Raw genomic sequence first — 27,448 nt, 5'->3', positions numbered from 1 at the left:
AAATATGTAAGCTTACATTTGCACTATGCCCTGTTATGCTGTTTGGATTTTATCCTTGTTCCATTTAAAATAAAGCAGAGGATTTCACGGATATCCATTGGTGCTGGATTTCCTTATTCTGAACCAATAGTTTTACGGTTAAAATAATGGAAATCCTATTTCGTTTTTATTTTTTATAATGTTCAGTAGGATTGCATAATAGTGTGCTCCCTAGCTACTGTATACCTTTCCAGGGCATCAATAATCCCATTCAGGCAGACTATTAACGGACAGCTTTCATTAAGCAACCGCAAGGTTTAGGACTATATTATCTTTTCTGCAGATCTGTTAACGCTGGTCTTCCTCTGGCAGTACATTAATGAGAATCTGCCTGCAATCATTATTTTGAAGCAGGAAGCAAATACTCCCCGGAACTTGTGAGGGTTACTTTTTATACATAATAGAAGGAACAAATGGTTATGCCATCAAACAAATGCTAGAAAGGTGCTGGTAAAGGCTGTTGTTTTCAGAACAGTCAGTATTATCAACTTTTTCCATCTCCCATGTGGGATCACGAGGACAAAATATGGTATTTCCAAAAAAGATTATTGTGTCTGGCAAGAATTTGACCAAAACCTGAAAAGAGAGAGAGAAAAAACATCCCACACGTAATATTGATTGTCTAGCTCCAAAACGAATATGCCTGCAATCTGCAGAACCTGCAAGAATTGGAACGGATCGTACTACGATATTTTATTGTAATTTTACAGACTTTTTTGTGTTTTTGTTATTGTAGAGTTCTACTTGGACAAGAACAATATTAAGGTGGAGCTCAACAAACTGTCTTGCGGGCCTTGCGGGTCAGCACAATATGGCCACCATTTAAAAAATAGCAGGTTACAACCCAGCGCTGCTCACTATTATAGGAACATTTTATTATAAGGCATTGCTCTTTATTCAGTTTTTATACACAAATAATATTAATATTATATATCTACTATACTAAAAATATTTTTTTTATACCAGGTCCAATGGTGGAGCCTAGAAATAAATTTTTATCAATAAACAGTACTACTATTTTTACATCAAGTCTTAGTTGACAAGACTACAGATATTGGGGGGGGGGGTGCATATCAAACTAGTACAAGGGAAACGTGAAACCGTTGCCTATAGTAACAAATCAGGTTGTGACTTTAATTTTCCAGGGCCACGGAAAGTTGCCATTCCATGAGAGTTTAATTTCCACTGATGGGCAGAATAAGGCCGTTTGCTGCAGTAAAGCAAGAGAAAACATTGTGGATCAAAGGGATACGTAAGGATCAGTTACAGAACAGATCATAACGCATCAGTCATATCCGGCATGGATACTTAAAAAAACATTGCCCATCCCAACTATATGAACAGAGAATTATTATTTTCTAAACAATAAACTTTTGGCAGATGTAGAGAGAATAAATAACAACCTATGATATCTAACAACAACAGGCATACCTAATGTACAGGTAGAGGATCACTTCGGAAATAGTCTGCTTTCATTGCAGTAATAATAATAATAATAACAGCATACTGTATGTAAAAAAAAATAACACGGACAGTTGTGCATATATGATCAATAATTAATACAGAAGTATGGATTGAAGGGGTTGTTCAAGATGATAAAAACATGGCTACTTCAACCAAAAACAGTGCCACAACTGTCCACAGGTTGTGTGTGGTATTGCAGCTCAGTCCCATTCACTTCAATGGAGCTGAGCTGCAATGGCAGACAAAACCCAGGGACAAGTGAGGCACAGTTTCTGGAAGACAACAGACATGTTTTTTTTAGTCCTGTACAAACCCTTTAAGTGTATATTCATTGAAGCGGTTACTTTCTGTAGAGTCGATGGTGGAAGATAATCATTAAAATGTCATTGACTGATACACTTATACAAGGTCAGAAAATGATGCAACAAAGGTCACTTGTAACGGGAAATGCTTCATTGGCAGAACATGGTTTGATCACTTTACAGCAACAAATTCATTTAACCAGTAATAAAGTAATATGAGGTAAGTTAAATCCAATTCAGTGCCTGGTGATTATCTGAAAGGAATAGACGCTCGTACCACCCAATAACCATGAGATATTTAGAATATATAGATCTGCATACTTATTTACAAGTAGTCACTTGAAAGAAAGCTTTTGGCTGTGGTTTCAGATGTACCTTCATGCTGCATCCCTAAAATGCTTTCATACTGACACAAGAAAGCCTATTCCATCTAGGACATGCAGTCTCTTTGCTGGGAAACCTTGTCAGCCTATAGTCTTACATCAATAGAAACATCCTAGGGCGATATTTAATCCCCTCCCTCATGCAGAAAATGTGTTGTTAATATATTTTAATGCAAGGGGTAAACACCTACATCAAGGTAGGACATATGCGGTCAGGCAACGACAGCAGGAATGTATTCAACAGAACACAATCCACAACACAGCAGGCACATAGGGTTGCATCAGGATGCAATTCTGCAACAAATCACCCATCCAAGCAGGGCCGGCGTCAGCACCCGGCGAACCAGGGCAAGTGCCAGGGGCCCACTACCCTTGGGGGGGCCCACTCGGCTGCTGGGTGCTGACGCTGCCATCATGGCTCCCCCAAGAGTTGCAGATGCTCTTGACGGGAATTACGCTCCTAGAGGGAGCCTCTGTCTAGGAGCGGAATTCCTCAAGAGTGTTACCGACGCTTTGGCTCGGGGATTCCACTTCAGGGGCTCCTCTTGAAGCGGAATCCACAGCCAGAGTTTGCCGATGCTCTAGCCAGGGATTCCGCTCCTGGAGAAGCCCCTGGCGTCAGTACCCATATATGCTCTGGCTGGGAATTCCACTCCTGGAGGGAGCCCCAATGAATGCAACTACCTACAGCGAGGGTGGCTGTGTGGCACTACATGCAGGGAGGTGGGCTGTGTGGCCCTACCTACCAGGGGGGCTGTGTGGCCCCACCTACCAGGGGGGCTGTGTGGTACTATCTACAGAGGGCACTTCTATGTAGGGGCATAAACAGGGCCTAACTTCTATATGGGGGCACAAACTGCAGTTTTCTGCCATTTTACTGCCACGGTGAGTACCCCCGCAAAGGGTCACACTAAGTATGTGTCGCTCAAGGGCCCACACAAACCTGGAGCCGGCCCTGCATCCCAGTATGCAACCCATAAAAAGTAATAGTGGTGTTTTTTTTTCTTATTATGTTACATGAATTGCATCAAAGTGGCTTTATTTGGTTTGTCTACCCTTGTACATTCATTCCTGAGTATACCAATGGCCTTTCTTATTTTAGTTTTTATTATGCAAATTTTCTAGTTGGAAAACTCCAAAAGCAAAAATCATATTAAAAAGGAAAAAACTAAATTAACGAAAAGTATTATATGTGCTGCCTCTAAAATATGCCCCCCTTAATATGTACTCAATTTGTCTATAAAAGTAAAGAACAGTCCTGTATCTTTATATAGAAGGAAAAATACATTTATGTTCAAGGTAATTGTTGTCTCCACTCATAATCCACAGCTCCAACCTCATCCTGACGTAATAGAAAATATATTGTGGAGTTGTATGCAATGTGCTCATCCCCAGGGAGTTCTCTGTCACTTAATATGGATTTTAACAATTTAAATATTAATGTCAGGTCGTAAAATCACAAGGTTGCTGGTTAAGGACAAGTAAAAATCATCTAACATATTTAGAGTATCGCTGGGGCTGCTTCTATTGAAGACATTGCTTAAAGAGGCTCTGTCACCAGATTATAAGTGCCCTGTCTCCTACATAATCTGATCGCCGCTGTAATGTAGATAACAGCAGTAGTTTTTATTTTGAAAAACGATCATTTTTGACCAAGTTATGAGCAATTTTAGATTTATGCTAATTTGTTTCTTAATAGACAACTGGGCGTGTTTTTACTTTTTACCAACTGGGTGTTGTGAAGAGAAGTGTATGACGCTGACGAATCAGTGACCAATCAGCGTCATACACTTCTCATTGTTCCAGCCCAGCTTCTTTCACTGAACAATCACCCTGTAACAATGGGCTGGAACAATGAGAAGTGTATGACACGGTTTGGTCACTGATCGCAGATCCATAACTTGCATGTGTTGACTATATTTTATAGCCGTCACTTCACTGCAATGAGATAGATCCTGCAAGTTTAACCCCTTAGATGCCTGGGATTCCAGTACTGCTGCCGACGTCACTGTCCATACATGGACAGTGACTTCAGGGGTTTCCTATAGCTGGAGTTCTGGAGCAGATCATCTGATGCTCTGCCCGGGGACCCCAGCACTGCTGCCAACGTCACTGTCCATATATGGGCAGTGACATCGGCAGCAGTGCTGGAGACCCCGGCCAGGGCATCAGCTGATGATCTGCTTGGGAACTACAGCTATAGGAAACCCATGAAGTCACTGACCAAATGTCGGGAGTAGTGCTGGAGTCTCAAGCAAAGCGCTGGTTGATGCTCTGTTTGGGGACTCCAGCAATAGGTGACAGCCCCTTGAAGTCATGTCATTGATAACACGCCGACACGAACAACACAGGCTAGGAGTCCTTAGGCATACAACATGAAAATAATTTGAGGCAGCACTTCAAAATAGTGAATAAAGAAAGGTGTGTTTATTCAGCCCAACAGCAACGTTTCGATCCAACTTACTGGGATCTTTCTCAGGCCTGATAAAGATCCCAGTAAGTTGGATCGAAATGTCGCTGGTGGGGTGAATAAACACACCTTTCTGTCGTTACTTTTTTTGAGTACTGCCTCAAATACTTTTTTAGATTATATATAATTAGTTATTTATTTTTAAATAATATTTCTAAAATAAGAAATAAAATCCAAGATTTAAAAAAAACGCTATGAAATTATTGGAAACGTTAATTTCCTTTTCAGATTACTCTTTTTGATATCCTCGGCTTGTAATTCAGAACATCTCTCCTGCTTTTGAAATGTAGCCAGCACTAATGCATACACTTCAAATGCTAACACTGTATAGCTAAAAGCATTTAGTGTTATCAGATCAAGGGACTGTTTTAGAAAATGTGGCCGTGACACTAAACATGGACCATGACTCTTTTCTACTAAAAAATGTAACACACAGAAATCACAAAAAATAATACAATATGCTTTGTCATAAATTTAAGAAAAACACATTTATCCTGCATTTACTTTTCAGCATTAAAGGTGGAATTCAACCTCAAAAATGTCTGACAAGTCACAGTGAATGTCAGAATAAGCAAAGACCACTGTCAATTACTAAATGGAAGGGGCTCTGGTGGATTGTGAAAAGCCTGAACCCGTCAAGAGCTAGTCAGAGATTTCGGTCTGCCTAGATCATATTTGCCAGCCAACAGATGAAGTAGTAAAAGAAACTACTGATCTCTATGGAAATTACTAGGAAGGTGGACTGCAGTGATTTTATATTTTACTCGGGGAGTGGTTTGTTGCTATATGTAGAATTTCCCCTAATTACACCATAAAGGTTATTGATATTTAAAGGGTTTATCCGAGATTAAAAAAAAGAAAGAAACATCCTTGTACAGTACGTACCTAAAATTAAAGACTAATAATAAATTGCCATTTTGGCAATAGTAACTTCACGAAATTGGCTGCCAAGGTCACGTGTCATGGCGTCACTATGGATGGCAGGTCATCAAGCCAAAAAATAAACAATGGAAGAGAGGTATAAAGGTAAACCAACGCATAGCACTCCAACTGTGGCCAAAAAGCCACTGTTTTGGTCTCCGTCTGGTGAATGGGAGCCTATGGCTATGTCCTGCGTATGTGCCAGGAGATTTCCCAGCATATACACCGAGAATGTTCACATAATGTGATGTGAACAGAGTCTTATGTAGTTTTCTAATCAATTAATGAAATTAGCTCCCAAAATGGAGATGCACTTTTGTGATGTACAACATTTTTCACCCCACTCAACCATAAAGAGGGAGCTTACAGTAACAACGGGTAGTAATCTAGACGATTGGTCTTACCATTTAACAAAGTAAATTATGAAAAATTTAACAAACACTCAAACATAGCTGCACGATGAATCTCTGACATAAGAAGGATGATATCCAAAAAGTACATATTGATGATAGGTGGGCATAGTGACATAATAATGTAACCTTTACAGTGCTGGGATGGTAAATTTTACAACAGTATGACTGACCTTGAGTAGCCCCCGTGGGAAATCTGTGCCTTCATTCACCCCTTGAAGATTGGCAATGAATTCCTGACAGCTCATCCTCTTTCCAATATTCTGAAAAATAAAAAGGTCAAGCATTACAATGATATATTGCCTTGTACCCACATTGAGGAAGAACCCCATCATGTGACTGAACCAACGTCACAGACAGATATTGTAAGATTGATTGCCTGAAATTATGATTTCGTACGACCGTAAAGCTTTTTTTTCAAACACAAATATAATTGGTGTTAACCAACTTTCTAATACGTCTATGCAGTTACAGGATGTGCAATGAGACATGTACAAGGATTAACTCAAGACAAATGTAAGAAGAAGTGCAAACGAAGTAAGCAAGTCATTCGCTACTACATCTACTGTCCTGATACGGTATACTGATCTGGAAGGCATTATTGGAATAACTTGCACATTTTAGGTTATCTTAAGTATTAAAACAAAGCGTCCCCCCATTTAGTTTAAGATGTCTCTTTGTGATGGCGCTCTTATAAATTACCATCACACCTTTCTTCAACACTATACAAGACAGATGACCTGGCCATGACTAATCAAACCTTTGCCTGTAATAAATCATTAGATACACTTCAGTTCTGTGACGAGTGCCAAAATGCTATGCTTGGTAAAACATATCTGTCAGGAAGGAACATTCATCAAATAGTGTGGGGAAATAATATTGAATCATGAACGAGCCTCAAAACGACATACAATAAAAAACATTTACATGCTTTAAGCGTTGGGGTGATATAGAACCCCAGTTCTAACTGTATACTAGAGTTTATAAATGTCTATGCGGAATTAAAACTGATACAACAAATTAATATTGATGATCAAGTTGTTACCTGGATATGACCCGATTACTACTGGGCAGCAGACCACATATACATGTACAAAAAGATATCTAGTGACATAGTAAAAACGGCTAGCTATGTTAGATGCACCGGATACTCAGAAGGAACAATCCCGACTATAATGAACAGCTCACATTTCCTTCATGAATTCAGTCAATAGTAATTCACATCGTGATTATCCTTATTTACTGCCATGGTAAAAATGCACGTGATAGCAGAGTTCAATATTCCACATATATTTATATACCTTGTTGTAAACTAATAATTTACAATGTTGCCTAAATATGTCAAAAATATAGTAGTACGTGAATAGGACAGTTAATATTAATTTGACCCTTCAAAGTGACAAAAAAAAAAGAACACACTACACATGGCTTTTTTCAAGTCTATATATTTATGAAAAATAAGCCTGATATTCATTGATACTTTTGTATAGTAATTTGTAAAGTTTTTCTAAAATGAACACTTCTGCATCAAAGCTAGAAGAGAAAGAGGACATTGATAAAGGCCATATTCACTTCTGGTATTTTTCAGTGCCGAATCTGCAAACGTGTGTTTTTACATGCGGAACAGTTATCACGTTTGTGCCACACTATACAGCAAAATGTTAACTTATAGTATGACATATTTATTCAGAGTCCCATTAGAGATTCTACAGAGTTCATTTACCACAGAATCAAAGTTCTTCAAGATCATTTTTCATGCATTCAAAATTCCTTATATTTAAAAGGATGACTTCATGCCTCCATACTATTCTTTTTATTTTATTTTTAAACTCGTTTTATTGTAAGGCTGGGTTCACACGACCATGTTACGTCCGTAAAGTATGGAACGTATTTCGGCCAGAAGACCCGGACCGAACACAGTGCAGGGAGCCGGGCTCCTAGCATCATAGTGATGTACGATGCTAGGAGTCCCTGCCTCGCTGCAGGACAACTGTCCCGTACTGTTATCATGATTACAGTACGGGACAGTAGTTCCACGCAGAGGCAGGGACTCCTAGCGTCGTACATCACTATGATGCTAGGAGCCCGGCCCCCTGCAGTGTGTTTGGTCCGGGTCTTCCGGCCGAAATACGTTCCGTACATTACGGACGTAACATGGTCGTGTGAACCCAGCCTAATAGTACATACAGAAATCATCAGTAAAAAACAAAACAGTAACATTAACATTAACGTTCCTGCATACCATGAATGCACATTAGAAACAATAGTTTGCATTATACATTTATACATGACGGTGAGTCACAGGAGACTCCGAATATTCACTGCACGCAGGTCAGTGTCCCACTTATTTGTGAACCTGCAAACATACAAGTCGCAATTATTTACCAGATCCATGCTCCATTATCACACCTAGGGTAGTTAATACCTAGCCAAATAAATCTAAATTCCCTCCTACGTGAAGTGGTAAGGATTCTCTAAGGTCGCCCACGCTAAAGGAAGTAAGAGGCGAGGAACACCACTCTACCCAAATTTTCAAGAATTTATATTGACATCCTCTATGCTTATATACTATGTTTACATATGGGAGAATAGAATTGACCAGGATTTTCCATTGTGATGCATCCGGAAAAGTGTCCCCCATCCATCGGATGGCTATCACTTTTCTGGCTAAGAACAGGGCTTCTCGCAGGAAGATACCTTCATAGTGTGTCCACGACCCCCCTCCCAGTAGCCCCAATAAGCAGAGACCTGGTTCACACGGGATTGGATTGGTCATAATTGAGGACATTATTTGCGTCACTTCTTCCCAAAAGTTGGCTATGACTGGGCATAACCACATCATGTGATCAAAGCCAGCCTTGTCTTGATCGCATCTAGGGCATCGTGTGCTGGGCGCCCTTCCCATCCGATATAATCTGATAGGGGTAATATAACACCTGTGTACGATGTACAATTGCGTCAATTTATTGTTCGCTGCAGGCGAGACCAAGAGATGCGACCCCATGGCCTCCCCCCAGTCCTCACTGGATAATGTGGGAATAAGACCCCTCCATCCAACCTCAACCGACATCTCAGCGTGAGCGACCCTCTGCGACAGAAGGTAAGTATAAGGGGCCGATACCATCCCCCGTGGCCCCTGTGTTCTCAGAATACCAATGAGTGGAAGTGAAGAAATGGATCTCTGATCTTCCCTGAACTGGGATTGTAAAGCATGTCTAATCTGAACACATCGGAATGTATCCCTCTCAGGTATCCGGAATGTATCTTGTATCTCTCTGGCTGATATCATATGTCCCTCATCATCTATCAGGTTTTGCACCTCTGTTATGCCTAATTCAATCCAAAAATCAGAATCCTGCATCCTCCTAAAATGAGACAGACCCTGATGAGACCAAAGTGGCAGTTCTGCAACTATGTCCTCCCATTCCAGAACTTTCTTAACATGTGACCAGACCTGCCTGGCTAGTTTGATTATTGGCAAGGAATGCCTAGGGCTATATCCATGTGGCTCAAGTATGGGCCACAAAGAAGGGATCCGAAGAAAATGGGCTAAGTGGAGTTCTGCATTAGGCATTGGTTCCTCAGCCACCCATGCCTTTATATATCTTAGCTGGCCTGCCAAGTAGTATAGGAACACGTCAGGTAGAGCGGCCCCCGCCTGTTCCTTGGGGGCGTTGGAGCGTGCTAATTTTAAGCTTGGGGCGACTCTCCCCCCATACAAATGAGGAAAATAAAGAGCTCACCAGGCTGAAAAATCGTTTAGGGACCAGGGAGTCCGCGTGTTCTAGGAGATATAACATTTTGGGCAGCACTATCATTTTAATTAAATTTATTCTTCCTGCGGTCGATATAGGGAGCACCTTCCAGATAGCAAATTTATCTCTCAGATATGTCAACAGGGGATATATATTAAAATCATATGAAGTGACGCTAGCCCTAACTATAAAGACCCCTAAGTATTTAAAACAGGAAACCACCTGCAGGCCCTGGAAGTCTGTGTCCCACCCACAGTTATCGGGTCTAAGGGGCATAAGAAATGACTTACTCCAATTAATATATAGGCCTGAGAACCGTCCAAACTCTTCCAGTATTGTCATTGCTCATTGTCACTGTATTGTCACTGTCATTGTAAGGAGGCGTTTGGATTAGCCATATACAAAATCATGTCATCAGCATAGAGACCGATCCGATCCTCCCGTGGTCCTATGCGGATACCCTGAAAAGCCGCATCCCGACGGATGCGGATAGCCAGGGGTTCAATGGCCACTGCAAACAGAAGAGGGGACAGAGGACATCCCTGCCTCGTGTCTCTATGGAGACGAAAGGAGGGGGACAAAATCCTATTGACCAACACCGATGCTCTTGGATCTTTGTATAGGATTTTAATCCATTTAAGGAAGCTCTCGCCAAATCCAAATCTGCGGAGGAGCTCAAACAAATAAGGCCACTCCACTGAATCAAAGGCCTTAGCCGCATCCAACGAGGCCAACGCCCAGTCCTGCTGCTCCCACCACCCTATCTGGGTCACCACCTGAGCTCTGCGGATATTATCCGATGTTGATTTGCCTGGGATAAAACCGGATTGGTCTGGATGGATAATGTCTGTGATAGCGCCGCTGAGTCTATTAGCTAAAAGTTTGGTTAGAATTTTATAATCCACATTGAGTAGGGATATCGGGCGGTACGACCCACATTCCTTTTCCCTGGTTTCAAAATGACAACTATAGTGGCATCTTTCATCGAGACAGGTAGCTCACCCCTCTGAAAGGTGTCCTCAAATACAGTTAACAACTGGGGATTTAGAACATCAGCATATTTAATATACACCTCTAGGGGGGAGTCCATCCGGACCCGATGCCTTCCCTTTTGTCATGGAAGATAAGCATTCTTCAATCTCCTGTATCGAGAAAGGGGCCTCTAACTTTATTCTATTCTCCTCTGACAACTCTGGAAAGTTTGCCCCATCTAAATAGGTGTTCAATTCCTCCATAGAATACTGTGCCTGCGAAGTGTAAAGCTCTCCATAAAAATCTGTGAATCTGTTCAGTATGTCTAGTGGCGTAGTAGCCGTACCCTGATTTGGTTGGGATATACGTAGCACTGGGGGGGACATGGTATTCTGTTTCGCTATTTGTGCAAGCAACTTACTCGACTGGTTACCGTGTTCAAAAAAGGATTGTTTAGAGAAGAATATCTTTCTCGCTGCCTACTCCTTAACTAGAAGCAAATATTGTCTACCCGCTGCCAGCCAAGCTTCTCTATTAACCTGGGTAGGGTCCCGTACAAAAGTATCCTCTAAATCCCTGCATTGTTGTGCTAAATCCACTTCTTGTTTGGCTGAGGAGCGTTTAACATAGGATATAGAGGATCTCAAGCACCCTCTCAGGTATGCCTTTAGTGTATCCCATACCAATGCACTATTTTGTTCTAGTGAATGAGCTCCTAAAAAGACATCTAGTTGGTCAGGTATTTTGTCATTCCCCGTAAACAATTGCAACCAAAATGGGTGTATTTTAAAAGCTCCCCTCATTCCCTCTGCCCGCTGATTTAACTGTAAAAGAATCGGGCTATGGTCTGACACCCCCCTGGGCAGGTGCTCTATAGACTCCATGCTTGAGAAAATGGCGGGAGATCCGAACACGTAGTCAATGCGAGACAATGCGTTAAACTGTGGAGTATGGCACGTGTATTCCCTTATTCCCGGGTGGCTCACTCTCCATAGATCCAACCATCCCATCTCATCTATCAGAGATGCTAGCGGCGTGGGACTCATGGGGTCCCGGGGGCCAGTCCTGACAGTGAAGCGATCCAACAGAGGGTCTATGGTGAGGTTCAGGTCCCCCATTAATATAACTCGTGCCTCCTGATAAGTGGATGCAAATGAGATGGCCTCACTGATTATATTTATTGAGCCCTGTGGCGGGTTGTAGATACCAATTATGACATAAGGGATAGTTTACATTAGCATGAACTAGCACATATCTGCCATCAGCATCTATTCTTGTATGTAACGCCTCCCAGCGCAGATTCCTATGTACTAGCAGTGACACTCCCCGTGATGCTGAGGATCTAGTGGCATGCCGCCCCCATTGAATCCAAGATTTACTCAGCATATGTACCCTATCTGCCGTAAGATGCGTTTCCTGAAGGCATATAATATGAGGCATGTGACTCCGTAGTACAGAAAAGATCCCATCCCCCTCACATTCCAGGACATAAATTTAAGTGTCGCCATATTCCTTTCTATGCCATATCTCTATATGGAGGCACCATCCCCCCACAATCAGCGAGCAATGATAATGGGGCCCTGTTCCCATGTCATCATGTAGCAGGCATGAAAAACCGTATCGAACCATAAACCAGTAACTTTGAACAATTAAGCTCATCAGGAGCTGCTTAAGCCTACAAGGCATACAAAATTGCAAACAAAAAGGGGGAAGTTTCCACTGTTAAGGTTAGTAACACAGAGGAATCAAGATAGACAATAGTACCTTTTCAATGGCTTCACCCTTTGTTAAGCTGTATTTCAGCCATATAAGATTCCATGTTCCCTTCCTCATAGCTTACATATATGTGAGGGCGGTTAATCCCCTTATTTAAACGATAACACTTTAACTCCCATGACACATCAATATGTTTGCCCCTCTCCCCTTATCTTCTTCAAGGCTTAGTACATACATATACTCAGTACATCAGGAATACTTCCAAGTGTATATAACCCATGTTTGTGCATGGACAAATATCAACTGCATAGGGACCCCTCATAGAATGCACATTACAATCATGTAAACTCACTGTCCCCTGCATATAAAACATGGTCTTCAAGTCAGCGTCGAGGAGATCGTCCATGTCTGGTGAGCCACTCATCTGCCGCCTCTGGGGTAGTGAAAAACACGGATCTCTCTCCATCCACTACTCTCAGTTGCGCGGGGTACGCCATAGAATATGGGATCTGACTCTCCCGAAGTCGTCTCTTGACGTGCATGTACGAGGCCCTCTGTCGTTGTAACTACGGGGAGAAATCCGGGAAGATGGACACCGTCGTGTTCTCCACTCTGATCTCTCCTTTGCGCCTCGCCGCCTGCAGCACCATATCTCGGTCCTTGCAATTTAGCAATCTCGCCAGCAATGGCCTGGGATTCGCCCCGGGTGGTGGTGGTTTCGCCGGTACTCTGTGCGCCCTTTCCACAGCAAAAGCCATTGAAAATACTGTATCCGGGAATAGGTCTTTCAGCCACTTCTCTACAAATTCATCTGGCCTGGGTCCTTCCGACCTTTCAGGGAGGCCTATGATCCTCAGATTATTTCTTCTCAGCCGATTCTCCAGATCGTCTGCTTTTCGGCGCCACAGCTCCACTTTCCCCGACAGGTCCCTCAGCGTGCGCGGCACTGCTGCCGTTACGTCCTCCAGGTCCGAGACCCTTGTCTCAACCTGAGTTACCCGATCCCTCAGATTATGGAGGTCCTGCCGCATCAGACCGACATCCACCTTCACCTCCTCCACTTTCGTTGTAACTGAGGTACGCGTCTCCAGGATCGCCGCCAGGAGGGTCTCTGTCACCTGCTTCAGCGTTAACTCGGGGGGCGACGCCTCCCCTGCAGTGGTGAGTATAGCAGGCTGTCCCTCCTGAACATGTGCCGACGAGGACTTCTCCCCCCGGGCGCCATCTTGTCCCGAGTTCCTGGCGAACTCTCTCAGTTTTTCTACTGCTCCCGAAGTCTTGGAGGGTCCCATATTGTGCCGAGTGGGTTTCCTACCCTTCTATCTCAACAGGTAAGGAATTTTGGCTGAAATACTTTCTCCACAGGATGAAATACAGGGTTCAGCACACGGAGCTAAGGTTCAGTGCGACCGCTCACATCCGTGCCTGGCCACGCCCCCCCATACTAATCTTTTTTATTACTCTCTCTGGTCATATGCCCTTACAAAACAGAAACTTCTTATCAAAACATCACTACTATACAAAACACTGCCTAAAAAGCAGACAGTAGCTGTAGGGCATTTTCTCCCGGGAAACAAGTGCCGATCTACAATACAGCATGTTGATCATCTCTCCTTTGCTCCATTTAAATAAAGCAATGATCGGGAGTATGGGTACAAGCAATTGTTACTACCATTGTTCTTTCTCATACATTTGAATCATCTCTACAGCATATCCTCTGTTTACACAAGGAGATGTGCTGCTGACAAGCTACCCTTTTATTGGCCGCTGTGAGACAGTGACAGGTAAAGTCATTGAGGGAAGGTACATTTCCCCTAGAATCAGGTCATATGTATCCTAGGCTCCAGGGAATGAGTACATTTTTACAATAGAAAGCTCTAGCTTTCCAATCTGAGCTTAAGGAAAAGCCAGAAAAAGGTGCCGACACAGTGTGTGTCAGTCTCACCCCTGACTCAGACCGGAGACTACTAAGTCTGGAGTAGCCTGTATTCTATGTGAGTAAAAGACCTGTGTTACTTTGTGTCCAGTGCCTGGTAGGAAGGCACTTGGTATAGTTAGATAAAATCTTGTTTAGTTAGTGCTCAGCCGAGCAGGATTTATTTTGTATTTTGCCTTCTTGTACAAGAGGCTATTTCTTTGACAAGAATAAAACACAGGCAAAGCCCTGTTATGAACTTTAATGCACGGTGTCCCTGTCTCTGGCTACTAAGAAACCGCTGTACCAACCTCTCCTGATGCTAAACCCTCACATATGGTGGAGAATGCGGGCACGGTCTTAAAGAGACATACACCTATTTAAAAGGACTTTTGCTGCTCCAAGCGGAAAATCGTTGCTAGGGGCAACAACATGATTTTTTTCTCCCCGAGAGTGCTTGGAAGCATATGTCTTGGGTGAAGGCGGCAACAGGGTTAGAAAAAGAGACTGTTAAAATGGATGAAATACTTAAACAGCTGATTCAGGCTAATATCAACATGGGGAAGATAAGCACAGCTCTGCAAGAAGCCAGTGCGACTCAGCGAATGGTGCATGAGGAAGCCATGCGTGCACAGGCTGAAACCAATATTCTGCTAGGTGAAGCCCACAGACTGGCCTTAAAAGAACAGCAGCAAATTAATCGCCATTTGCAGGACCAAATTCAGGCCTCAGTGGAGAGGTCAGCAGGGCCTCATGGTTTGCGCCAAACCACTCGTGCAGCGGTACAGACATCTCTGCAGAAGATGACACCCACCGACGACGTCGAGGCCTATCTCATGGTGTTTGAGCGAGTGGCAGAACGAGAGAAGTTATCTTCAGATCAGTGGGCAGCAGTGGTGGCACCTTTCCTAACCGGAGAGCCGCAAAAGGCGTACTTTGATCTCAATGAGCAGGATGCCAAGGATTACTCCAAGCTGAAGGGTGAGATCCTTGCCCGTCTGGGTCTTAATATGAATGTGCGTGCTCGACGGGTGCACAACTGGACTTTTGTGGAACACCTACCTGCCCGATCACAAATGTATGATCTTGTCCATCTTGCAAGGAAATGGCTACAGCCAGAGGAATCAACCCCTGCGCAGATCGTGGAGAGAGTGGTGCTTGACAAATACATCCGCTCCTTACCACCGAAGGTTCAGCGTTGCGTCGGTCAAGGAGATCCTACAGATGCGGAACAGCTGGTGAACCTGATTGAAAGGTACAGAGCTACTCAGGATCTACTCCAAGAAGTACCGCCTGGATGTTCTAACCCCAGGAACAGCAAATCGTGCGGAGCACCCGGTAAGACTGTTCCATTTACTAGAGGGGTGAGAAATGTCTTTAAGGGAGGTGGCTCAGAAGAGGAGCAGACGGAGGGAAGAAATCCCAGAGAGACACTGAAGGCCAGACGAGGGTCTCAAGTTGGGGACCGGGGCCGCATACGGTGCTGGCGGTGTTATGGACCTGGGCATATTGCTGCCAATTGTCCCCTGACTACTGAGCCAATGGAGTGTGATGCAGCAAGGCGAATATCCTTGTTTGCACGTCCTGTTTGTTCTGCTGAGACGGTTTACGAGACTGAACAACAAATGTGTGTCGTAAAAGTGGAAGGGTGTACTGAGAGTGCCTTGCTGGATTCTGGGAGTCTGGTTACCCTGGTGCATGCCAGCCTGATAGACCCTGGAACATTCAGAGGACATAGTATACGGTTCCTGTGCATTCATGGGGACACTAAAGAATACCCCACCGCTTTGGTCACTCTAGAGACTTCCCAGTGTTCTGGGACTTGTGGAGGAAGAAAGATGTAACCTCCACTGTAAATGTTAATGATGGTATTAATGTGTGTGCTGTGATTAGCCCAGAAGCCTTTAACGAGGATGCTGAGGTGCCAGCAGTAGGGGTGACCACTGAGCCTGATAAATTTCCTCTGGCTGTTTTTGCTGGTGAAACAGATGAGCAGGAGGAAATTTCTGATATACCAGAGTTAAATGTATCACGTAAAAATTTTGGGACTGCTCAACTTAGCGATCCCACATTGGTAAAAGCCAGGGAAAATACTAAGGTATTAAATGGAGTGACTCAACATCCAGGGGCTGATAAGTTGTTTCCACACATGGCGGTTAACCAGGATTTGCTGTATCGGATAGATAACGTACGTGGGGAGGTTGTTGAACAGCTGGTAATACCCCAACCGTATCGTAGAACGGTGTTGGACCTGGCTCATAAACACGTGCTGGGTGGACATCTAGGTTGCGAAAAGACCAGAGAGCGTATCTTACAACGATTCTTCTGGCCGGGGGTATATACGGAAGTTCAGAGGTATTGCGAGTCCTACCCGGAGTGTCAGATAACGGTTCCTATGCCACATTTTAGGAGTCCGCTGGTGCCTTTGCCTATCATTGGGATCCCTTTTGAAAGAATTGCCATGGATCTGGTCGGCCCTTTAGTCAAATCCTCTAGAGGACATCAATATATCCTAGTGGTGTTGGACTATGCCACACGCTACCCTGAGGCAGTCCCTTTGCGAAATTCCTCTTCAAAAGCCATTGCAAGAGAGTTGTTTTACATGTTTTCCCGTACTGGTTTACCTAAGGAAATCCTTACCGATCAGGGAACTCCCTTTATGTCCAAAATCACCAAGGAATTATGTAAACTGCTGAAAATTAAACACCTGCGTACCTCTATATATCACCCTCAAACTGATGGTCTTGTCGAAAGATTCAATAAGTCATTAAAAGAGATGTTGAGGAAGGTGGTTAGTAAGGATGGGAAGGATTGGGACTGTCTTCTGCCCTATTTGATGTTCGCTGTGCGTGAAGTTCCTCAATCATCCACAGGGTTTTCTCCTTTTGAACTTGTATACGGCAGACAACCCCGTGGTATCCTGGACATAGCCAAGGAAACCTGGGAGCAAGAGTGCACACCTTATAGGAGTGTAATTGAGCATGTCACGTTGATGCAAGACCGAATCGCTGCGGTCATGCCGATAGTTAAGGAACACTTGGAGCAAGCTCAGGATGCTCAGAGCAGGGTGTATAACCGAACTGCTAGAGTTAGAAATTTTAACTCTGGTGATCGAGTGTTGGTCTTAGTGCCAACCGTAGAAAGCAAATTTCTTGCTAGATGGCAAGGGCCGTATGAGATAATTGAAAAGGTGGGGGATGTAAATTATAAAGTTTACCAACCAGGTAAAAGGAAGACAGTGCAGTTATACCATGCAAACTTAATTAAGCCATGGAAAGAAAGAGAGACCCTCGTGGCAGTAAGTACCCCCTATAGTCTTAACCCAGATGTGTATGTGTCAGAATCCCTCGCAAAGCCACAGAAACAGGAGACAAAAGAGTTTGTGCAGAGAAACACAGACGTGTTTTCAGAACTGCCAGGACAGACTAGTATAATAAAACATGACATTGTGACCGAACCTCAGGTTCGGGTCCACTTGAAACCCTACAAAGTCCCTGAAGCTTGCAGACAAGCCATATCTGAGGAGGTCAAGAAAATGCTAGACCTTGGGATTATTGAAGAGTCAAAAAGTGAGTGGTCAAGTCCCATTGTATTGATTCCGAAACTAGATGGGTCATTACGTTTCTGTAACGACTTCCGCAAGTTAAATGAGATGTCAAAGTTTGACGCATACCCAATGCCAAGAGTTGACGAGTTAATAGAGAGACTGGGCCATTAAAGGTATTTTTCAACACTTGATTTAACCAAAGGCTATTGGCAAGTACCCCTCACGGAGGGCGCCAAAGAGAAAACTGCGTTCATCACCCCGGATGGTCTGTTTCAATATATTTGTTTACCATTTGGGCTACATGGGGCTCCAGCGACCTTTCAAAGGTTAATGGACATAGTTCTCAAACCCCATCGTCGGTATGCTTCGGCATATCTGGACGACATTATAATCTTCAGTGATGACTGGGAAAGCCACTTACCAAAAGTACAAGCAGTACTAAACTCCCTCAGAGCCGCGGGGTTAACAGCAAACCCAAAGAAATGTTCCTTAGGCTTGGAGGAAGCACGGTATCTGGGGTACATAATTGGGAGAGGGGTGATAAAGCCACATGTCAACAAAGTTGAGGCTATCCAAAACTGGCCCCAGCCCTCAACCAAAAAGCAGGTCAGAGCTTTCCTAGGAATTGTAGGTTCTTACCGCAGGTTCATTCCAAACTTTGCCAGCACAGCAGCGCCCCTGACAGATCTTACCAAGGGAAGTAAGTCTGTCATGGTCAAGTGGGACACGAAGGCTGAAAGCGCCTTTCAAGAGTTGAAACTGGCCCTGTGTAACCAACCAGTCTTAGTCACTCCTGACTTTAAAAAGGAGTTTGTTGTCCAAACTGATGCTTCTGATGTGGGGCTCGGAGCAGTTCTGTCACAAGAGGTGGGTGGTGAGGAACATCCTGTGATGTATTTGAGCAGAAAGCTTACCCCGGCTGAGAAAAACTATAGCATAGTTGAACGTGAGTGCTTGGCAATTAAGTGGGCACTTGAGTCCCTGAGATATTATTTATTGGGTCGTCGGTTTAGGTTGGTTACAGATCACTCTCCTCTTACGTGGATGTGTCAAGCTAAAGAGAGAAATTCAAGAGTTACACGGTCGTTTCTTACTTTGCAGAACTTCAAATATACTGTGGAACACAGAGCAGGAAAACTGCAGGGCAATTCTGACGCTTTGTCTAGGACACACTGCCTTGTAGCTAAATGTGTCCGATTCCACGGGCTCGAACAGAGGAAGAGGGCATGTGAGACAGTGACAGGTAAAGTCATTGAGGGAAGGTACATTTCCCCTAGAATCCGGTCATATGTATCCTAGGCTCCAGGGAATGAGTACATTTTTACAATAGAAAGCTCTAGCTTTCCAATCTCGGCTTAAGGAAAAGCCGGAAAAAGGTGCAGACACAGTGTGTGTCAGTCTCACCCCTGACTCAGACCGGAGACTACTAAGTCTGGAGTAGCCTGTATTCTATTACTTTGTGTCCAGTGCCTGGTAGGAAGGCACTTGGTATAGTTAGATAAAATCTTGTTTAGTTAGTGCTCAGCCGAGCAGGATTTATTTTGTATTTTGCCTTGTTGTACAAGAGGCTGTTTCTTTGACAAGAATAAAACACAGGCAAAGCCCTGTTATGAACTTTAATGCACGGTGTCCCTGTCTCTGGCTACTAAGAAACCACTGTACCAACCTCTCCTGATGCTAAACCCTCACACCGCATAAAATATTGCTTGTTCATTGGCTGCGTTTAGAACATCAGCTATGATCAGACTGCAGATAAACAACAGTGTCTACAGGACATCTGAGGTAGTCTGAAATCCACCATCTGTTTTACGCTGCTGTTGCCCTTCCTTCATGCTTTGAAGAGAGTTTATGCTGTCCTATCTGAGCATAGATAATGTGACAGGGACCCTGATAATGCATTGTGGTGTTCATAAAATCCTGTTTTTTTCCCTGCAGCCCATATTCATACGCGGTCACTCTGCAAAGGAAATAAGATGCTGATCAACGGCGGGTAGGCGGGGCTAGCCGCAGCTCATGAATGTCAGGGACTACAAAGGGCACTAAGTAGTCCTTGATACTCATAAGCTACGGCTAGTATACTCACCATTGATTGACAGCTTTTTTCAAACGGGAGAAAGATGTCGATTAGTGGCGGGAGGGCTGGGTTAGTCACAGCTCATGAATACAGGCTGCACAAGAAAACCGTTTTGTTTTTTGTTTTTAAAACCACAAAAGTATTTCAAAGTAAGTGACACAGCGCCATAATCCGGGTCTTAGTCACTACTTTATGCTGTCCTCCAATAGGGCAGCATAAACCGACTTCTTTTAAAAAGAGATCCTGTGAAACCGCATACAGTAATAGGACACCAAAATATAAAATCTCTCATATAATAAATTAGTTTAATGCTGGTTCCTACCATCCCCAAGAATATGTAGGTTTAGTCTCAGTTCTGTGTGTATGTGCAGCGTAGGATCCCACCTTGTCATGGTAGGTGGGCTCAAACAATTTGATCAAAATTTGCGCTAAGAACCTCCCTATTGTAAGTAGATTTAGCAGTAATGCATATTTATTTATATTTAGTGGCTTAGGTGGCATTAGTGTTCACAGTGTGCTGTCCCCATTTTCTTGTGTGCTGTATAAATTTGCAATCACAGGCGTTCTTGCACCTGCACACACCTTTTGTTTCATTTTATTGGAATATGCTGTTCAAACTTTTGTGTTGTTTATGTGATATATATATATATATATATATATATATATATATACACACATCCACACAAACAAACACATACACGAAAATACCGGAAACAAAAGCACAGCATGCTGCCCTATTGTTTCCGGTAAAACCACGTACACCCCGATGGAAACTTGGCGGAACCCTTTAAAGTCAATGGGTTCTGTTGGCCACCGGTGATGCCCGTGGTGCAACGGCACTGCCGATTATTCCCTTGTTATGCTCCTCTGACAGAGGAAAACGATAGAATGGCAAGCACAGGTATAAACGGGCCCTTAGATGGATTCCTGTGTATTATGGAGCAGCAGGAGAAAGCGGCTAGAAGCAACAACAGCAGAGGTAAATCCTGGCACAACTTTCTCCTCGGCAGGTGCCTGTCAGTTTTACACTGTCCGCCAATAATACACTGCAATACTGAAGTATTGCAATGTATTATAATAGCAATCAAAAGTTTGCACAGTAAAGTCCCCCAGTGGGACTAAAAATAAAGTTAAAAAAAACTTAAATAAAGTTTGGAATAAATAAATGTCCCAAGTAAAAAAAAATAAAGCCCCCCCACTTTTTCCCCTTACAAAATACTTTATTATGAAAAAAAGTTAAAAGTTACTCATATTTGGTATCGCCGCGTCCGTTACGAACCCAACTATAAAACAATTACATTATTTAACCTAGCGATGCACGATGCATCAAAACTTCGATACGGTTTTGATACTGTGGATCCACAAACGGTTCGATACCGTTGTTTCATGTATTTCGATACTAAGCTGCGAGGCCGCACAGCTCAGTATTGTAACACAGGAATGTATGAGAGCGGGGCTGCGGCTGTGTAATACAGTCATTGCCCCGCTCTGGAGTACTGACAAGTGCGCGCCGTCAGGATGATCCGATGCGGCCAGCACTGCACTAATGTGCGGCGGCACTGAAGACAGAACATGCCGGGCGCTGTGAAAAACACCCCCATGTTTTTTCTTGAGTGTCTGAACTGCCGCTTATTAGCGCAGCACCTTATGCTGACCGTGCGCGCACTTAATGTGAGGAGCGGGGCAATGACTGTATTACACAGCCGAAACCCCACTCTATAACGGCAGAGGTCAGAGAAACCTCTCATCTCCGCCGCTATTCCCCTGAATGCTGCGATCAAAGCTGACTGCAGCATTAAGGGGAACAGGAGAAGGGGTTGCCCCTGGATCGCATCACAGGAAATGCCTGTGACGCGATTGATGGAAATACCATATATGGCCAGACAGCCCAGGGTCTATTGAAGGACCCCAGGGCTGTCTTAGCATATTTCCTGTTAGGGCATACTTAGGTATGGCCTAACAACTGCCTGTGTACTATATGTACACAGGCTAATGTACTGGCATATATCTGATATATGCCAGTAAATTAAAATTTAAAAATAAAGTAATATTAAATGTTAAAAAATACACATACCTTTTTCTTTTACAATAAACATTAAAATAAGTCTCAATATATAAAACATACACATATTCGGTATTGGCGCAGCCGTAATAACCTGCACAACAATTTTTTTGCGTAATTTATGATGTGTACGCTGTAAAAAAAAAAAAAAATGAAAACTTTTCACTTATTAATGTGAGGCACGAGGTGTGATGAATTTAACCTCCATGTGCCTCACATTAATAGTAATTAACCCCATCATGTACCTCACACATTAACCCATTATGACTGAGAAACATAATGGGGTTAATTACTATTAATGTGAGGCACATGGAGGTTAAATTCATCATCACACCACGCGCCTCACATCAGAAAATGTTTTTTTTATTACCGTTGGCAAAGTATCGTTTTGGTATCGAAATCGCAATACTACATAAAGTCTCGGTATCGAAGTCCAAATTCTGGTATCGTGACATCCCTAATTTAATCCGCACGGTGAACGCCGTAAAAAATATAATAAAAAAACAACGCCAGAATTGCTGTTTTCTGTTCATCCTGCCTTCAAAAGAATTTGATAAAAAGTGATCAGACAGTCGCATCTACTCCAAAATGGTACCAATAAAAACTACAAGTCGTCCAAAAAAAAAAAAAAAAAGCCCTCATACAGCTGCATCGGTCAAAAAAAAAAAAAGTTATGGCTCTTAATATAGGACGACACAAAAGCAAATAATTTTGAAAAATTAGTTTTTACTGTGTAAAAGTAGGAAAACATAAAGTCCATATAAATTTGGTATCGCCGCAATCGAAACGACCCGCTGAATAAAAGTTATTATGTTATTTATACCACACGGTAAACGGCGTAAAATTGAGACGCAAAAAAAATTGCTACATTTCTGGTTTTTTTTCCAGTACCCCCCCTAAAAAAGTTAATCAATAAATTACATGTACCCCAAAATGGTGCTATTATAAAATACAACTTGTCCCGCAAAAAAAAAGGCCCTATACAGCTATGTCGACACAAAAATAAAAAAGTTATAGATCTTTGAATGCGACGATGGAAAAACTTAAAAAATTGCTCGGTCATTAACCCCTTCCCGCAATTTCACGTACGTCATGGAGATGAAGCTGGCTCAGGAGCTGAGCCAGCGACATCACCACCGGGTGACAGCTGTATGTTACAGCTGGCACCCTGAGGTATCGGCCAGGACCGTAGCTAGCCTCCGATCCGACCAATTAACCCCTCACATGCTGCGTTCAATAGAGATCGCAGCATGTGAGGAGTTTATAGCCATCGGCACCCCAGCAACTTGATCGCTGGGTTGCCGGTGGCTGCAAAGGCGATCGGAGGGCTAATGCTTACCTCCCGGTCCGCCAGCAAAGGAATCCTCCTATGCCCCGTCGTCGGCGGGGCCCAGGAGGCTTCCGGTACCATCGGCAAGATGGCGCCGGCTCAGCTTCCGGCTCAGAAGCTGAGCCGGCGCCATCAGCAGTGGGTGTCCGCTGTATGTTACAGCGGACACCCCGATCTATCGCCAGGAACCGGAGCTAGCTCCGATTCCTGGCATTAACCTCTTCGATGCAGCGATCCATTGTGATCGCTGCATCCTAGAGGTTCGTAGCAAATCGGCAGCCTTGCCACGCGATGGCAAGGCTGGCGACTGCTACCATGGCAACAGGAGCCCTAACAATGGACTCCTGTCTGCCATTACGTAAGCTGATTAGGCCCCGCCCAGAGGCGGAGCCTGATCGGCTTGCTGTCAGTGAACAACTGACAGTTCTATTACATTGCACTACATAGGTAGAGCAATGTATTAGAACATCAAACAAACAGTTGGACCTTCAAGTCCCCTAGTGGGACTAAAGAAAAGTGTAAAAAAAAAGTGTAAAAAAAGTAAAAATAAAAGTTGTCAAAAATACAATAAAAGTTTCAAATAATAACACAAAACACAATCGCCCTTTTCCCTTATCAAGTAATATATTATTGAAAAAAATAATAAAGGCATACATATTTGGTATCGCTGCGACCGTAACGACCTGAACTATAAAAATAATATATGTTATTTATTCCGCACAGTGAACGCCGTAAAAAAAATAACTAAAAAATACTGACATAATTGCTATTTTTTGGTCACTTTGTCTTCCAAAAATTGAAATAAAAAGTGATCAAAAAGTCGCATGTACCTAAAAATGGTACCTATAAAAACTATAACTCGTCTCGCTAAAAACAAGCCCTCATACAGCTCCGTCGACGAAAAATTTAAAACCGTTATGGCTCTCACAACATGGCGACAGAAAAAATCCATTCTCTTTACAAAAGTTATTTTATTGTGCAAAAAGTTGTAAAACATACAAAAGTGCTATAAAATAGGTATCACCGGAATCGGACTGACCTGCAGAATAAAGCTAACATGTAATTTATAACGCATGGTGAACGCTGTATAAAAAGAACTAAAAAAATATGCCAGAATTGCTGTTTTTTGGTCACCTTGCCTCCCAAAAAAAAAGGATAACAAGTGATCAAAAAGTCACATGTACCCCAAAATGCTACCAATAAAAACTACAGCTCGTCAGACAATACTCCGCCCGCCTTACATGTACCCCCACATTATAAACGGAAACACCAGTAAGACTCCAAACAAAACTACTACAAGCAAAATCCACGCTCCAAAAGCCAAATGGCGCTACCTCCCTTCTGAACCCTACAGTGTGCCCAAACAGCAGTTTACTTCCACATATATGGCATCGCCATACCCGGGAGAACCCTTTTAACAATTTTTGGGGTGTGTCTCTCCAGTGGCACAAGCTGGGCGCCACATATTGGCATATCTATTGAAAAACCATTTTCACTCTGCAACATCACGTGCACACCAATTTCTGCCAATCACCTGTGGGGTTAATATGCTCACTACACCCCTAGGTGAATAACTTGAGGGGTGTAGTTTCCAAAATGGGGTCACTTCTGGGGGGGGGATCTACTGTTTTGGTCTCACAGGGACTTTGCAAATGCGACATAGCGCCCAGAAACAAATCCAGCAAAATCTGTACTCCAAAAGCCAAATGGCGCTCCTTCCCTTCTGTGCCCTACTCTGTGCCTAAACAGCAGTTTATGACCACATATGTGGTATTGCCGTACACAGGAGAAGTTGCTTTACAAGTGTTCGGGTGCTCTTTTACATTTATTTGTTGAGAATATGAAACATTTTCAGCTAAAACTACGTCTTATTGAAGAAAAAGGATTTTTTTTATTTTCACTGCCCAATTCTAATAAAATCTGTGAAACACCTGTGGGGTCAAAATGCTCACTACACCCCTAGATGAATTCCTCTAGGGGTGTAGTTTCGTGAATCGAGTCACTTTTGGGGAATTTCCACTGTACTGGTACCTTAGGAGCTTTGCAAAAGTGACATGGTGTCAAGAAACCAATCCAGCAAAATCTGTGCTCCAAAAGCCAAACGGCACTCCTTCTCTTCTGATCCTTGCCGTATGCCCAAACAGCAGTTTATGACCACAAATGGGGTATTGCAGTACTCCAGGGAAGTTGCTTTACAAATGTTGGGGTTCTTTTATTCCTTTATTTGTTGAGAAAATTAAAAATGTTGAGCTAAAGCTACGTCTTATTGGAAAAAAAGGTTTTTTTTTATCTTCACTGCCCAATTCTAATAAAATCTATGAAACCCCTGTGGGTTCAAAATGCTCACTACACCCCTAGATGGATTCTTCAAGGGGTGTATTTTCCTAAATGGAGTCACTTTTTTGGCGGTTCCACTGTTTTGGTCCCTTAGGGGCTTTGCAAACGCGACGTGGTCTCCGCAAACCATTCCTGCTAAATTTGATCTCCAAAAGCCAAATGGCGCTCTTTCCCTTCTAAGCTCCGCCGTGTGTCCAAAAAGCCGTTTATGACCACATGTGGGGTATTGTTTTACTCGGGAGAAATTGCTTTACAAAAGTAGTGGTGCATTTTCTCCTTTTAGTCCTTGTGGAAATTAGAAAAAATTAGCTAAACCTACATTTTCTTTGAAAGAATGTAGATTTTCATTTTCACGGCCTACTTCCAATAATTTCTGCAAAAAACCTGCAGGGTCAAAATGCTCACTATACCCCTAGATAATTTCCTCAATGGGTATAGTTTCCAAAATGGGGAAACTTTTGGGGGGTTTCCACTGTTTTGGCGCCGCAAAAGCCTTTCAAACCCGACATGGAGCCTAAAATATTTCACTAATAAAAAGGAGGCCCCAAAATCCTCTAGGTGTTCCTTTGTTTCTGAGGCCGGTGCTTCAGTCAATAAGTGCACTAGGGCCACATGTGGGGTATTTCTAAAAACTGCAGAATCTGGGCAATAGATATTGAGTTGCGTTTCTCTGGTAAAACTTTCTGTATTACAAAAAAAATAGATGAAAACTTAATTTCTGCAAAAAAAAAAAGAAATTTGAAAATTTCACATCTACTTTGCCTTAATTCCTGTGAAACATCTAAAGGGTTAAGAAACTTTCTAAATGCTGTTTTGAATACTTTGAGGGGTGACGTTTTTAAAATGGGGTGACTTATCGAGGGTTTCTAATATAGAAGGCCCTAAAATCCACTTCACAATGTGAGAAATTGCTGCTAAAGTTCTAAGCCTTGTGATGTCATAGAAAAATAAAAGGATGTTCAAAAAAAGATGCCAATCTAAAGTAGACATATGGGTGATGTTAATTAGCAACAATTTTGTGTGGTATTACCATCTGTCTTACAAGTTGATACATATAAATTTAGAAAAATGCAAATTTTTGCAATTTTTCACAAAATGTTGGTGTTTTTCACTATTAAATACTTAATGTATCGAGCAAATTTTGCCAGTAACATAAAGTCCAATGTGTCACGAGAAAACAATCTCAGAATCGCTTGGATAGGTAAAAGCATTCCGGAGTTATTACCACATAAAGTGAAACATGTCAGATTTGAAAAAATTGGCTGTGTCCTGAAGGCCAAAACAGGCTGTGTCTTGAAGGGGTTAAGGTTTAAAGTACCTTCGGTATTAAGGGGCTAGCATTATCGACTGTGTTTTTATTATGCTATGTATAATGAAGCAATCTTTATTTTGGTTGAAGGCCATGGGGGGTTGCTGCCTCATCCTTTTTAAAGCATCTAGTGTGGCATTTTTTTTCCAGGTAATCAAATTATTTTCTCTCACAACAGGCCAGCCAGGTTGCTTTAGATGGCATCTTGAGGATTTGTTTTGTTATTGCTGCATGACTTGTGTTCTCCTATAATTAAACCTGTTGGATAGCAGATGAGTTTTGTTTTCCCCATTTTTTCAATAGGAAACACTGTGAAACACTGGATGCAGTAAGGTATTTAATAGACACTTCAAGGTTTGCTGGCAAATCCCATTTTTAAATACTGAATCTGTCCATTACTAAAGATTTAATATTACCTAATAAACTAATAGCAAAATTCAAC

At 42.8% G+C, this 27,448-nt stretch overlaps 1 protein-coding gene across 8 annotated transcripts in view; it reads right to left on the bottom strand.

Annotated features, from left to right (window-relative positions):
* LOC142759603 (PH and SEC7 domain-containing protein 3-like) overlaps nucleotides 1-27,448 on the bottom strand; it is a 683,786-nt gene that overhangs the window by 236,516 nt on the left and 419,822 nt on the right. For 5 of the 8 annotated variants that reach the window (XM_075861956.1, XM_075861973.1, XM_075862000.1 and 2 more), the window contains one exon: nucleotides 6,163-6,253. In XM_075861956.1, the coding sequence (XP_075718071.1) occupies nucleotides 6,163-6,253 (91 nt within the window). Of the gene's footprint in view, nucleotides 1-1,085; nucleotides 1,250-6,162; nucleotides 6,254-27,448 lie in introns of those variants that run through there. The other 3 variants (XM_075861948.1, XM_075861962.1, XM_075861983.1) reach the window with 2 other exon arrangements.

This window comes from Rhinoderma darwinii, chromosome 1 (assembly GCF_050947455.1).
Source record: "Rhinoderma darwinii isolate aRhiDar2 chromosome 1, aRhiDar2.hap1, whole genome shotgun sequence".
In the NCBI taxonomy this organism is placed as follows: domain Eukaryota; kingdom Metazoa; phylum Chordata; class Amphibia; order Anura; family Rhinodermatidae; genus Rhinoderma; species Rhinoderma darwinii.
Note: the sequence above shows the minus strand (reverse complement) of the source record. Positions and strands in the feature narration are given on the sequence as shown.